General features: G+C 50.9%; 1 protein-coding gene across 1 annotated transcript; it reads right to left on the minus strand.

Annotated features, from left to right (window-relative positions):
* Positions 1-914: 914 nt before the first annotated feature.
* ccdc151 (coiled-coil domain containing 151) lies at positions 915-14,348 on the minus strand. Its single transcript, XM_035406648.1, has 13 exons — positions 14,012-14,348; positions 13,366-13,487; positions 11,567-11,644; positions 11,199-11,378; positions 10,226-10,327; positions 9,499-9,624; positions 8,793-8,915; positions 6,329-6,475; positions 5,845-6,005; positions 4,741-4,897; positions 4,204-4,356; positions 2,665-2,749; positions 915-1,839 (listed from the first exon to the last, which is right to left on the minus strand). Exons 1-13 carry the CDS (start codon positions 14,091-14,093, stop codon positions 1,709-1,711), a joined length of 1,647 nt encoding a protein of 548 aa, XP_035262539.1. The 5' UTR covers positions 14,094-14,348; the 3' UTR covers positions 915-1,708.
* Positions 14,349-14,928: the final 580 nt, after the last annotated feature.

A 14,928-nucleotide genomic window follows, 5' to 3' on the forward strand; every position in this document is an offset into this window, starting at 1 on the left:
GGTTCCACTGATCCTGGCCAAGGGCCTTTCGATGTTACCCCTGTGTGTGGTCTGTGTGGTCTCAACCCTCCCCCCCCCCCCCCCCCACTGAGATAAACATCTTTTTCTTGTGAGCCCGGGCTGTTTCAACCACATAATGAATATTAATTGCGGATTACGATGGAGCATTTCATGCAGCCCCACGTCATTTAGCAAACATGGCCATTGCCATTGCTGTTTCTTCGGTTAACAGTTACAAGAGTTGGGACCCTGTATCCAGTCGGAGGGTGCAGAGCCAAACGCAGCGAGAGGGGGACGCGGCGTGCGGCGGGCTGCACGGGGGGGGGAGGCCGCCCGTGAATGGCCTTGCACTCAAACTTCAAAAAGAGTCAAGAATGAGAAGAATCCCCAGACCACAAGTCAACGAGCCACCCCCCCCCTGCAGACCGCATCGGCGCTGACGCACGGCTCGGCCGAAAAGGTGACCGCTTAGCTACGGGACTGGCCTCCGCGCGCCTCCCAGCGATCCCTCACGACGGTAACTACGCGAGCTGTGCCTCACGAAGGTTCCGGAACGTCATGTTTTTAGACCCGTGCGTTCAGACCGCACAATGGACCCAGTTTTCCTCTGTGTAAGTTCATGAGTCACATCATTATTAGGTTTCATTCACAATGAGACAGTATCCCCCCGGGATTGGATACATGACATCGCCTCTGTGCCCATGTCTTTGTTGTGTCGCCATTGTGCTCCCGGTCTTGCGTGAGAGCCGCAGTGCATCTTGGGACTGTGTTATGTAGCAACAGGTTTTCAGCATCCCTTCATTGAAAGGGACTTTTTTTGTTTCCTTTCGATTTAAAATCAAACAAAAACTGTCAAAAGACAAAATGCAGACGTGTCTGCAGGAACTGTCAAGTAGAATACACGCACCAGGACATGCAATCAAATCATGTGTTTTTATTTAGAAGAGAGATTATTAATAGTTCAACCATACAATCAATGAATTAGCGTTTATTTGGAAGAGATATGAATAGCTCTCTAGAGAGCCACAGCAAGCTCTGCCTTACTGACAGCAGTCCACTAAGGTTTCAGGTATGAATAGAATGTCATACAAAGTGAAGCGGCTTGTCAGACTGCACCTTCAGACTAACAATGGCTCATGTCATGGAAAGGTGAGTTTGGTTCTTCCGTGTAATCTGGCCGTAACAATTTTAATCTCTGTATATGCGGACCTAAGGGGAGTGGGATTTCACCGAATTGCGTAATACCTGTTTCAGTATTTTAATTCCTTCCCCTCACCTTCCTTCCTTTTCTATCATTAAAGGGGTCAAATCTACAAAAGAAAATTGAAGAAGATTCTTGTAAGAAAAAAAGATAATAAAATAAGGTTCACTGCTACACTACTAATTCGCACAAGCCTTACAAGAACACTCCCATTCCGAATGTGTTTGGTGGGCCATCTGCCTTGTGCTTGCTCCATCCTGCGCATGAGGTCGACCCGTACCTAAACAATGTAGGTAAGTCCCCTGCCTCACCAGCTCAAAAAGGGTGCCCCACTGAACCTGCTGAAATAAACCCTGAAATAATTCAAACACCACATACAACTGACAAAAATTGTTTCAATCCCTGATTTGAACCAGAGCCTGTAATTAGTTAAATATCAGGAACGTGTCTGAGCTCTCCTCACACAGGCCCTCCACACGCCCAGCCACGGAGCGTCCCGGGAGCGGCTCAGGGCTTGCCCTTCTTCTTCTTGGTGCGCGTCTTCCTCTTGGTCTTGGAGTCTATGATGATCTGGGACTGGCGTTTCAGGGCGGCCCGGGTGATGATGTCACCCTCGTCGTCCCCGCTCTCTTCTTCTTCTGATGATGATGATGAAGGTCACGGGGGGGGGGGGGGGGGTGACCAGTTAAAATGGTTAAATGTCAAGTTAAAGCTATTGTTGCCTTATACAAACACTTTCACACAATAACTTTTAAAGTTTTAATCAGGCTGCAATTTTGCTTTGGAATAATTTGCATTCTCTTACTGATGTCCCATAAATAAATAATCTTTTTCATACAGACCTACTACTTTGGCTCTAAACTGTATTCAGTAACTGAGTTTTTTTGTGTTTTATGTTATGTGACTGCCAGTTGGATTGCTGACCTCTTCTTTTTTTTACAGTAAAGGCCAAGTTCCAATGACTGACTTAGATGTCTCCAAGAGATGACCCCAATAATGTGTCAGACAAGATAGGTCTGCACAAGGGATTTCTAAAAGCTGTTGTGTCTTTAAGGCTAAAGAAAGCATTCTTCTCTTAAAGGCCAAGAGCACATGCCTGAAGTAGCAGTCGATCCATCACACACGGAGCACGACTTCAAGCTCTCTGGAATGAGAGCTGCCATACATCATCTTATCTTTGTTTACTTTCAAAAACGCGACGCATATTCTTCTCACACATTTTTCTCATTTCAAACGTCGTACAGCGAAGGCACCGAAGCCCTCAAAGCACGGGCGTGACAACCGCCAACGTTTGCGGTGTCGGTGAGTCGACGCCTCGTCAGATCTCAGAAAGGAGCGAACGCACCGAGGCGGACGGCCAGCGGCACCCCTCCCCCCTCCCCCCACCCCCGTCTGTGCGAGCGCGGCCGAGGGGGAACGGCGGGAGCGGCGGAGACCGCGGGAACGCGGCGAGGGACGCTCACCGTCGTACGGGCCCTGCTTCTGCGCTTCGGGCAGCTGGATGCGCATGTTGTACTGCGGCAGCTTTCCCTCGATGCTGGTCTGGAACTGCGCAAACACACACACACACACACACACACACACACACACACAACGGCAGACAATGGGACACTCTGTGCAGCGCGTGAGATCACAGCGGGGGGGTGGGGGGTGGGGGGGGGGCTGAAGGGGACCGCACGGAGAGCACGGCTGGCGTCATCGCACTGGCCAGAGCACAAAACCACGCTTCTCTTCTCCGGGACATTCGGACAGTTAGGGGGTGAAGAAGATGGGGAGTTTACAATACTTAACATTGTTGCTAAACACAAGCTAATCGCTAAATAAGCTGTGAGAGTTGCATGTCAAAGGGTCTAAAAATACAGAATAGTGACAGTGATAACAGTTCTCTTCCACACGAGAACCATGAATTCCTCATGTGAATGAATTCTGAAGGAACCGCAGATGTTAAAATCAGAATGATGCCGGGGACGTGTCAGCCCTACGAATCTACGTGCCAGATCACCCGGGGCAGGTACACCACAAGGTTATCAGAGTCCTGGGCCGGGAACACTTTGTCCACAGACAGGTTTTCTTTTTTTTCTTCTGTAGGAGGCGAAGCAGACTGTCACTAATGCACCGAGACAAGGCCTTGACTGATGCTCAGCGTAATCGCTGTTCCTCACGAAGGAACCGTGCTGGGCGGGGAGCGTCAGACAGACTGGCCCACAGACAGATGCTGATCTCAGGCCCCGGGGCCACGCTCTCACGCCGAGCGGCCATTTCACATTCTCCTCCGCGTTATGAGGTCATCACGGTCGCTTTTTGCAGCGCCAGCACTCCTGAACGGTAAGGGGAAATAGATAACAACTAGGAATAACAACTGTTCCCTCTTCTCAAAGACTCAATCAAAGCTTTATTTTTATAATAGCACTGCTGGAAATCGCACCGACTCTTCCTAAGGGAAACTGTTCCCTCTTCTCAAAGACTCAATCAAAGCTTTATTTATAATAGCGCCGTTGGAAATCGCACCGACTCTTCCTAAGGGAACAGGAGGAGAAGCTAGAGAATGGGAAAGCAGCAGAAAGGTCTTCTCTGAGCCCCTTATTAAAACTGCGAGGGGAGTTCCTGCGGCATGGTCAACAGACTCCCCACCCCCAGTGTGTGGCTGGGGGGTTCCATACTAGCCCCCGCTGTGGCACTTTCTGTACCATGATCCTCTCTCTAGCAAATAAAGGAACTCAGGATAAAGGAACTCAGACTGTCTGCTCTCCTTTGCAAAGAAAGTATTCCAGTTGAACTCCAGGAAAATGGAAAATACTGCGCCACATGAAACCAGAATACAGAGTGACGGCTGTACCTGGAGCAAACCTAGAGTGTTCTCTCGGCCACAGGGGGTGGTTGAGCGCCTGCGTGCATTAGCATGGAGAGGGATGAGCAGTAATGGACACGGAGTTATAACAGGAACGCGTTGGTGAAAGGTGAACGTATTGCTTTATTCCAGCTGAGCCACGGGGCTCCCTCACCTCCTCCTCCTCCATCTCCTTCAGGACGGCGGCCAGGTCTTTGCCCTGCAGCAGGTCCACCAGAGACGCCAGCCTCAGCTCCGACTGCGTCAGCAGCTCCAGCGCGTACTCGTCCGAGCTGGGGGACACCTGAGTTTTCGAGGGCTTCCCTTTCTGCAGGAGTGGGGGGGAAGGGGGGGGGGGGGGGGGCAGGGAGAAGGGAGGAGAGATCAGAGCGAAAGAGGGCGACGAGAGAGAGCAGCACCCAGACAGACAAAAAAAAAAACCATCACCACTGATATCTACTGGGTGTTGAAAAGACAGCCAATCAGCAGCAAAGGTCCTACAGCTTCCATATGATCACGTGATGTGTTTTTGTCAATCACTCGCGGCTGGTTGGAAAGGCGAAAGAAAGCCAATGTGCCGCATGTCATCAATGCTGCCTTGTTATTGTGCTCATAAAGCTGCGGTGTACTGGCCAGGCCTGATCAGAGGCGTGTGGGGCAGTGTCCCGGCAGTCCGTGTCTCAGGGGGGTGTAAAGGAAAAGGCTCCTGTACCATTTTGATGTGCTGCAGCTTGTCGCTGAGGTGATCGACCCCGGCGCGCACGGCGTTGAGGGTGCGGGTGAGCGCCTCCAGCCTCTCGCTGGCCTCGTCCCGCTTCTCCTGCTCCCTCTGCAGGTGGCCCTCGCACTCCTCCACCATCTGCTGCCCACTGGCGGGGGAGAGCAGGACAGAGCCTCACAGTCACACACACATACACACAACCTCACAATAACACACACACACACAGCCTCGCAGTCACACACACATACACACAACCTCACAATAACACACATACACAGAGCCTCACAATAACACACACACACACACAGGCTCACAGTCACACACACACAGAGCCACACAGTCACACTCACATACACAGAGCCTCACAGTCACACACACATACACACAACCTCACAATAACACACAAACACAGAGCCTCACAGTCACACACACACAGAGCCTCACAGTCACACACACATACACACAACCTCACAATAACACACACACACACAGCCTCACAGTCACACACACATACACACAACCTCACAATAACACACATACACAGAGCCTCACAATAACACACACACACACACAGGCTCACAGTCACACACACACAGAGCCTCACAGTCACACACACACACAGAGCCTCACAGTCACACACACACAGGCTCACAGTCACACACACACAGAGCCTCACAGTCACACACACACAGGCTCACAGTCACACACACACAGCCTCACAGTCACACACACACAGCCTCGCAGTCACACACTCGGCACACACACAGGCTCACAGTCACACACACACAGGCTCACAGTCACACACACACAGAGCCTCACAGTCACACACACACACACACAGAGCCTCACAGTCACACACACACACACAGAGCCTTACAGTCACACACACACACACACAGAGCCTCACAGTCACACACACACACAGAGCCTCACACACACACACACACAGCCTCACAGTCACACACTCGGCACACACACACACACACAGGCTCAGAGACTGCGCTGTGCCTGCCTGGCTCAGGGCTGACTGAGCCCTGTCTCACACTGCCTCCCACATGTGCCTGTGCAGCACAGAGTGAGGCCCCTTTTCTGCACCTGGACAGCTTGGCCTCCCCAGAGTACTTGAGCTCCTGGAACTGGGCCTGCAGCTGGTCTCTCTCCTCCTTCAGCTGCACCAGCGTGCGCTCGTTCTCCTCCTTCAGCTTCTCCAGGTGCTTCTGAGTGTCCCCCTGAGAGATGAACCTCTCCACCACCTCCTGCTCTCACGCACACAGGACATACACATGCACACAGGCAGATACAGTCATGCACACGCTACCTAAACAGCATATGTGTGTTTTTGTGAGTATGTGTATATGTATGTGTGTGTGTGTGTATGTGTGTGTGTGTGTGTGTGTATGTGTGTGTGTGTGTGTGTATGTGTTTATGTGTGTATATGTATGTGTGTGTGTGTGTGTGTATGTGTTTATGTGTGTATGCGTGTGTGCGTGCACGCGCGTGTCTGTTTATGTGTGTATGTGTGTATGTGTGTATATGTGTGTGTGTGTGTATGTGTGTGTGTGCACGCGTGTGGCCGTACGTGTGTGTCGGTGACTCCGGTGGCTTCTTTGATGCGGTGGAAGGCCTCCTCGAAGGTGTGTATGACCTTGTCCTCCTCAGCCACGGCAGCGGCACTGCGCTGGGCCTCACTGCTCAGCTCATCCGGGTGCATCGCTGTGCGCTGGGCCTGCGGACGCAGCACAGCACAGCACATTAGTGCACAGTGCAGCACAGCACAGTACAGCACATTAGTGCACAGTGCAGCACAGCACAGTACAGCACATTAGTGCACAGTGCAGCACAGCACAGTACAGCACATTAGTGCACAGTGCAGCACAGCACTGTATAACAGTACAGGACAGCACAGTACAGCACAGCACAGGGCAGCACAGCACAGTATAACACAGTACAGTGCGGTACAGTACAGCACAGGGCAGCACAGTACAGCACAGGGCAGAACAGCACATGCAGCACAGTACAGGGCAGCACAGCACAGTACAGTACAGTACAGCACAGTACAGCACAGCACAGCACAGCACAGCCTGTCACTCAGGGAGCTCCAGGCAACTGCAGGAAGCACCGAGTCCCAGTCAATCATACACAAGTACGGGAACAGCTGGCAGCCAGCAGAAAACAGGAGAAGAACGTGACCACCTGCAAATGAACAGAATGCCCCCAAACGAGTTACCCGGGGAACAGCAGGTGCAGACAGTGCGCGGTACACCTAACGGGTTACCCGGGGAACAGCAGGTGCAGACAGTGCGCGGTACACCTAACGGGTTACCCGGGGAACAGCAGGTGCAGACAGTGCGCGGTACACCTAACGGGTTACCCGGGGAACAGCAGGTGCAGACAGTGCGCGGTACACCTAACGGGTTACCCGGGGAACAGCAGGTGCAGACAGTGCGCGGTACACCTAACGGGTTACCCGGGGAACAGCAGGTGCAGACAGTGCGCGGTACACCTAACGGGTTACCCGGGGAACAGCAGGTGCAGACAGTGCGCGGTACACCTAACGGGTTACCCGGGGAACAGCAGGTGCAGACAGTGCGCGGTACACCTAACGGGTTACCCGGGGAACAGCAGGTGCAGACAGTGCGCGGTACACCTAACGGGTTACCCGGGGAACAGCAGGTGCAGACAGTGCGCGGTACACCTAACGGGTTACCCGGGGAACAGCAGGTGCAGACAGTGCGCGGTACACCTAACGGGTTACCCGGGGAACAGCAGGTGCAGACAGTGCGCGGTACACCTAACGGGTTACCCGGGGAACAGCAGGTGCAGACAGTGCGCGGTACACCTAACGGGTTACCCGGGGAACAGCAGGTGCAGACAGTGCGCGGTACACCTAACGGGTTACCCGGGGAACAGCAGGTGCAGACAGTGCGCGGTACACCTAACGGGTTACCCGGGGAACAGCAGGTGCAGACAGTGCGCGGTACACCTAACGGGTTACCCAGGGAACAGCAGGTGCAGACAGTGCGCGGTACACCTAACGGGTTACCCAGGGAACAGCAGGTGCAGACAGTGCGCGGTACACCTAACGGGTTACCCGGGGAACAGCAGGTGCAGACAGTGCGCGGTACACCTAACGGGTTACCCGGGGAACAGCAGGTGCAGACAGTGCGCGGTACACCTAACGGGTTACCCAGAGAACAGCAGGTGCAGACAGAGCGCGGTACACCTAACGGGTTACCCAGAGAACAGCAGGTGCAGACAGTGCGCGGTACACCTAACGGGTTACCCAGAGAACAGCAGGTGCAGACAGAGCGCGGTACACCTAACGGGTTACCCAGAGAACAGCAGGTGCAGACAGAGCGCGGTACACCTAACGGGTTACCCAGAGAACAGCAGGTGCAGACAGTGCGCGGTACACCTAACGGGTTACCCAGAGAACAGCAGGTGCAGACAGAGCGCGGTACACCTAACGGGTTACCCGGGGAACAGCAGGTGCAGACAGTGCGCGGTACACCTAACGGGTTACCCGGGGAACAGCAGGTGCAGACAGTGCGCGGTACACCTAACGGGTTACCCAGAGAACAGCAGGTGCAGACAGTGTGCGGTACACCTAACGGGTTACCCGGGGAACAGCAGGTGCAGACAGTGTGCGGTACACCTAACGGGTTACCCAGAGAACAGCAGGTGCAGACAGTGTGCGGTACACCTAACGGGTTACCCGGGGAACAGCAGGTGCAGACAGTGCGCGGTACACCTAACGGGTTACCCGGGGAACAGCAGGTGCAGACAGTGCGCGGTACACCTAACGGGTTACCCGGGGAACAGCAGGTGCAGACAGTGCGCGGTACACCTAACGGGTTACCCGGGGAACAGCAGGTGCAGACAGTGCGCGGTACACCTAACGGGTTACCCAGGGAACAGCAGGTGCAGACAGTGCGCGGTACACCTAACGGGTTACCCAGGGAACAGCAGGTGCAGACAGTGCGCGGTACACCTAACGGGTTACCCGGAGAACAGCAGGTGCAGACAGTGTGCGGTACACCTACTCTCCTCTCCAGCCTCTCGCTGTGAGCCTTCAGCTCTTCTGCCTGCTTCTTGTAGCAGGCCAGGATCCCGTCCCTCTCCCTGCGCTCCTTGTACACCAACTCCTCCTGCCGCTGCAGTTCCGCCTGCACTCAGCATCGGGGTGGGGGGGGGGAGTATGCATCAGGAACACACACACACACACACACACACACACACACACACACACAGACATTTTCACGCAGACACACACACATAGACACGCACACACACACGGACATGCACGCGCAGGCACACACACACACACACACACACACACACACAGACATTTGCACGCAGACACACACACACAGACAAGCACGCACACAGACAGACACGTGCACACAGACACACACACAGGATTCACAATGTTCCTTTTAAAATAACTATTAAAATAAATCAATTCACATTTAAGGTGCACTGAATGACATGATCATATGGGTTCTGAATTCACATTTAAAAAATCAGGGGGCATAATCTGCCGGGTGTTTAAAATGGAAACCATTCAATATCTTTTAATACATGAGAAATACCTACAAATGGTCTCAAATGAATTGAACTGCATAGACCATTTAGAGCCTTTTCCTATAGCCGCTATCTGTTCATAAACTGAATCTAAAGTGGAAGCTTGTCTGGAGGACAGGTAACCGCGGTGACGCTCTGCAGGCATGCTGGGAGCGCGTGACTCACCCTGGCCACGTCCTTGGACAGGTTGGCGTCGTTCTTCATCACCTGCAGGTCCTGCAGCTCCTGCCTCTGCCTCAGGATCTCCGCCTCCAGCCGGTCCAGCTGGGACTGGAAGGTCAGGCTCTCGTCCTGCGGGGAGAGGCCCGGTCGCCCCGGGAGACGGAGAGAACACAGTGCAGTGACCTGGGGGCGGGGGGGTGGGCGGGGGCAGGGCTAGCCTGGTGCAGCGTTAGCACGGCTGCTGAATGGAGCTCAGCCGGTTTGAATTAAGCACTCTGTGTTTTGGGCGAGAGGGCAGAACGCTTCTGGGTCTACACCGCCTTCCACACAAAATTCCTCCTGACGATGGAAATAAGGTGCCTGTTCATGCCTGACACAGCTCTCACCGCTGCTCAGTCATTATGCTGACACTAGCTCTAAAATAATTTATGTGTCCTTTGCCTACCTGATAATTAACTCTTGGGCAACCTTTCAGTCTGCTAAATGGCACCCAGACATCCCAGCCCCTAAATGTGATCTAAACTCAGAGAGGGATTTCACAGTACTCTGTGAAAAGAGATCTGTGAAAGCCCCAGCACAGTGCAGTTCTTTATGTGTTACCATGTGTAATGTTTATGGTGTCACTGTAAAGTCCTTTGATCCTGTGCCCTGAAAGCACTCTACAAAGCACCTAATTATTGTTGTTTTATTGTATTATTATTATTATTATTATTATTATTCTGGCAGCTACCTGCAGGTGAGCCTTCAGTTTTAAGTAGCTCCGCATGATGTGTTCAGCTTCCTGGCACTTGAGCTGGGCCTTCTCCAGCCGATTCTCCAGCACGCGTAGGTTCTGAAACACACACAGGCACACAGACAGGCTGCCACAGCTGGGAAAAACAGGGCCAAAGCGGCAGGACTGAAGCGCACTGCGTTTTACTGCACCAAATGCGCTATATAAATAAAGTTTTGATTGATTTGATGTGATTAACAAGCACGGCTGTCCCGTGCAAAGGAGGCCCTGGTTTTCTGAGTGTAATCACACAGCACTCATGCTGCAAGTGGGCCATGTTAAAAAGGTGTGCACCGCTAGGGGGCGCTGTTCACCAGCAATGTGCACGCAGAGCCGTGAGCAGAACCCGCTGGGGCCGCTCTTCTGCAGCCTCCCATTCATTCTGTGGGCAAGTGCAGCGCACGAGCGAGGGGCACACCAGCGAGGGGCACACCAACAGGGCTCATCCTCAGCACGGGCTGTGCAGTCACGTGCACACAGGCACAGCACACGTGCGCTCTCCTCCGTACCTGTGCACACAGGCACAGCACACGTGCGCTCTCCCCTGCACCTGTGCACACAGGCACAGCACACGCGCGCTCTCCCCAGTACATGTGCACACAGGCACAGCACACGTGCGCTCTCCTCTGCACCTGTGCACACAGGCACAGCACACGTGCGCTCTCCCCTGCACCTGTGCACACAGGCACAGCACATGTGCGCTCTCGCTCTCCGCCGTACCTGTGCACACAGGCACAGCACACGTGCGCTCTCCTCCGTACCTGTGCTCACGGGCATAGCACACGTGCGCTCTCCCCTGCACCTGTGCACACAGGGACAGCACACGTGCGCTCTCCTCCGTACCTGTGCTCACGGGCATAGCACACGTGCGCTCTCCTCCGTACCTGTGCACACAGGCACAGCACAGGTGCGCTCTCTCTCTCCGCCGTACCTGTGCGTCCTCCTCCCGCCGCGTGGCGTCTGGCTGCGGGGCCTGGGCCTGGGCCTGAATGCTGTCGTACTGCTGCTGCAGCTCCTCCAGGCGGCGCCGGCGAGTCTCCGCGCTGTGCCGCAGGGCGTTCAGCTTCTTCATCCTGTCGCACACTTTCTGGTCCAGGATCTGAAGAGCCGCCTGTTCAGCAGGGGGAGACGGAGACCGGGTCTGTGGCAACGCTGCAGCACCATTTCGTTAAGAGATCATAAAACGGACACCTGCGGATTTATACATCAGGCACGCGTTCGGCCTGTGTTCTGACTACACGGCCAGACTCAAAACAAACGCTCAAAATTGAGCTATCTGTGGACTTTCGGACGCCTCACCTTCCCAGACTTGTTCCTGAAAGGAGCGATCTCCATCCCTCGGCTCTGGAAAGCATCCTTTATCACCTGCTCGTCCCCCTGGGAGGACACGTTTACAGCCCCGGCTTTTAACACGGCCCTGAATCTGTTTTTAAAGGTCTGAAAAGCAATCCCCTCCCACCAGCATGCTGTTTCTATTAAACGAATGCATTAGCACTGTAATTGTGTGCTCCGCACAATTTATTTAACTCTAGTTATTTTAAAAAAGGAACAAAAATGTATGCTTATACGATACTGGTGTTAACATCCTTTTCCTTCTCAGCAGAATTAAAGTAGTTTAATGTAAGTTTTGGCTATATGGCTCTTAATTCAGGTCTTCGGTATAACTTCACAAGAAAAAGAAAATTACAATAGTACAATAACAAGGAAGAAAGGAAATCAAAACACATAAATGATCAATTTTGCATAAAAGTTCAAGGAAAAACAGTGCTACTGTCAAAATCACAGTGAAATAGCCTCTCTGCTCTCCTCTGTACTTACTTACTGTACAATGGGATGTCTACTAAGCAACAAGACAAACTGAACTTCAGACAAAGAAAACTATCCCTATCATTTATGAAAATTACGCCTAAAGATACTCTCTTCTACTCTCATATTCAAATCAATTCAGCTAGATAACCAGCACGACTAGTTCTGTGCATGAAACTCTTTGATTGTGGGGGCGACATAGCTCAGGAGGTAAGAGCTGTTGTCTGGCAGTCGGAGGGTTGCCGGTTGGATCCCCGCCCTGGGCGTGTCAAAGTGTCCCTGAGCAAGACACCTAACCCCTAACTGCTCTGGTGAATGAGAGGCATCAATTGTAAAAGCGCTTTGGATAAAAGCGCTATATAAATGCAGTCCATTTACCATTTACTCTGAATTATTTATTGCGCTGTTTAATATTCTACTATGCTGTTACTGGATAGGGCAGCACTAATTGGCTGGCTGAAGCTCAATAAAGGCTGCATAGTGCTCGGGTAGTGAATAGGCTATTGTGAGATAGTGAACAGGCTAGGATAGAGCAAATAGGCTAGTGTGATAGGTGTGAACAAGCTAGGCTAGAGTGAACAGGCCAGTGTGATATTTCACTCTAACAGAACTTGATTCCTCTAGGATTTGTATAAATTCTGCTGGAGTTAGATAAGGAATTAGCATTTCATTGTGTGGTCTCTGATGCCAAAACTTGTGAAAGCAATGGTAATAATAACTAATATCTGATTTTTGTCATCTTTTAGATGTTTCGTTTGTATTTTGGAAAGTTTTGCTTTCACTACCCCCAATATATTTTGTTTATGTTTGCAACAATGTTAACAAGTAAATGAATTTGCAAGCATTCTTACACCCACTTAGCTACCCCTGGACCCAAAGACTTTGACTGGATTCTGATGACCGCCACTGAGATACAAGCGTGAAATCTGCTGCTAACGCAGTTAATATACTTATGAATGGTAAATGGATGGACTGCATTAATATAGCGATTTTGATGCCATGCAAGGTATCAATCAGCTCGTTGGGTGCAATTAGGGTTTAGGTGTCTTGCTCAGGGACACTTCGACACGCCCAGGGCGGGGGATCGAACCGGCAACCCTCCGACTGGCAAACAAACGCTCTTACCTCCTGAGCTATGTCGCCCCTTTATTTAGCTAACTTCATTGAAGTTCGCAGCAGTCACGCGTTTATGGACTAAAACTAAAATAGTCGTTGGACAAATCTATTGGTTCTATATATAAATATAGCTATTGTTAGATGAAAGATATTATTAGCTAAATCTATTTACATACAGTGAGGGCGTCGGCCAACTTCTTATGCAGCCGCTTGTTCTCTTGTCGGAGCTGCAGAATGACATCCTTGTTTTTCTTAATCGCGGACTGCGAGCTCTCGTAGTACGCACTTCTGTCTCCCTCTGTTGGCCAGAAAAGGATTTCGTTTATTTTACCCGCTCATGTATCACACGGCACAGGTTAGTCAGCATCATTTCTACCATTACCAAGCTAGCTGACTTCCAAACCCGCTTAACTAAGTTAGCGTAGTTAGGTAAGTTTAACTAGTTGGTAACGTTAGTTGGCACCAGCGATAGACATGTTCCAGTGAAACTGAGTGACGGAAAAAAAGCCAACTCATTCTTATTTAAACGGAATCAAAACGGTTAAACACAGCTAAAAATACGAAAAACATAGTATTCAAACTGACTAGCTAGCTACGCATCTTGATGTCCTGGGTTAATCACGTTAAGCTCGCTAGTTATTGTAGCTGTTTGTATAAATGGATTGCTAGCTTGCTAACGGAACGTTAAAATGCGCTACCTGCAGCTAATGTTGAATAACGCTAACTGCACCCTGCACTCTACGAATAGTTAACTAATTCTAGAAACAATCGACATTTCGTTGTACAACGCCAAATTTATAACAACAAACGACATAACGTTACCAAGTAGCTGGATTTTCCGCTGCAGGTCCGCCCCGTCACGAAGGGAAGGTTTTATGCCTTCAAACTCAAAGGGACCCGGCATTTTCTGAGTGTTGTTTAAACACACAACCCAGGATTAATTTACATACATCATAAAACACAAAACTTTCAGGGAGACGGACTTTTCGTTATTAACTACAGGATATTTGACTGTCTTTAGCGAGAACGCATAGCTACACACTTGCATACACAGAGCTTCTCTGGTCGCCTAGCAACCTACCCCAGTCCCACAGGCAGGCTAGTAATGGCAGTAAACAAAACACCTCGAGGTTGCCTAGAGGTTCCTGCGCATATTCTTTAGTCAGTGGATTCACCCCACATATGTCGTCATGTCAGGATAGAAAATGATTGCTTGCTACACACACACGTGGTATTGTCAGAGAAAGTAGCATGCCATAAACTCTTTGTCACTTTTGTGTGGTGTAATTCTTTGAGGAATATAATGTTTTACATTAAATTGTAATCGCCTGCTGGCCATGTGGGAAGAATAAACTCCGGGAAAATACGATGTAGCCAGTAGTCAACTAACTCCAAAAATGCATAAGATGAAAACCTGTACACACACAGAATCTGGTACAGCTTTAGCAATGGACAAAAGAGTAAAAGTCAATACTGTTTGCACCTAATTTCTTTTACAGGTTTGTAGGAATATTTATTTTAAAAGAACATAAAGAACAAGGAATATTCTCATTAAGATTCACAACATTACCTTTGTGGTAACCACACAACCACATACTGAAGCAGAGATTAACTCATACAGTATGTTCATGAGATCAATGACAGTTGACAACCTCATTTCTAACCTAAGGTAAAAATCTAACTTAAGTCAAATCTGAGGTCCACTGATAAGGCTCTTTAGTTTTGTACATGAATAAAAA

The sequence above is a fragment of the Anguilla anguilla genome, chromosome 2, assembly GCF_013347855.1.
Source record: "Anguilla anguilla isolate fAngAng1 chromosome 2, fAngAng1.pri, whole genome shotgun sequence".
Classification (NCBI taxonomy): Eukaryota; Metazoa; Chordata; class Actinopteri; order Anguilliformes; family Anguillidae; genus Anguilla; species Anguilla anguilla.

What these genes read in the sequence shown, in the direction of transcription:
- ccdc151 (XM_035406648.1), bottom strand. Translation starts at nt 14,093, where the DNA reads ATGCCGGGTCCCTTTGAGTTTGAAGGCATAAAACCTTCCCTTCGTGAC. An exon ending in GCGAGAGGCTGGAGAGGAGA is followed by an intron (nt 6,476 to 8,792) that starts GTAGGTGTACCG and finishes CTGCGTCCGCAG; the next exon opens with GCCCAGCGCACAGCGATGCA. An exon ending in CCGGAGTCACCGACACACAC is followed by an intron (nt 6,006 to 6,328) that starts GTACGGCCACAC and finishes GCGTGAGAGCAG; the next exon opens with GAGGTGGTGGAGAGGTTCAT.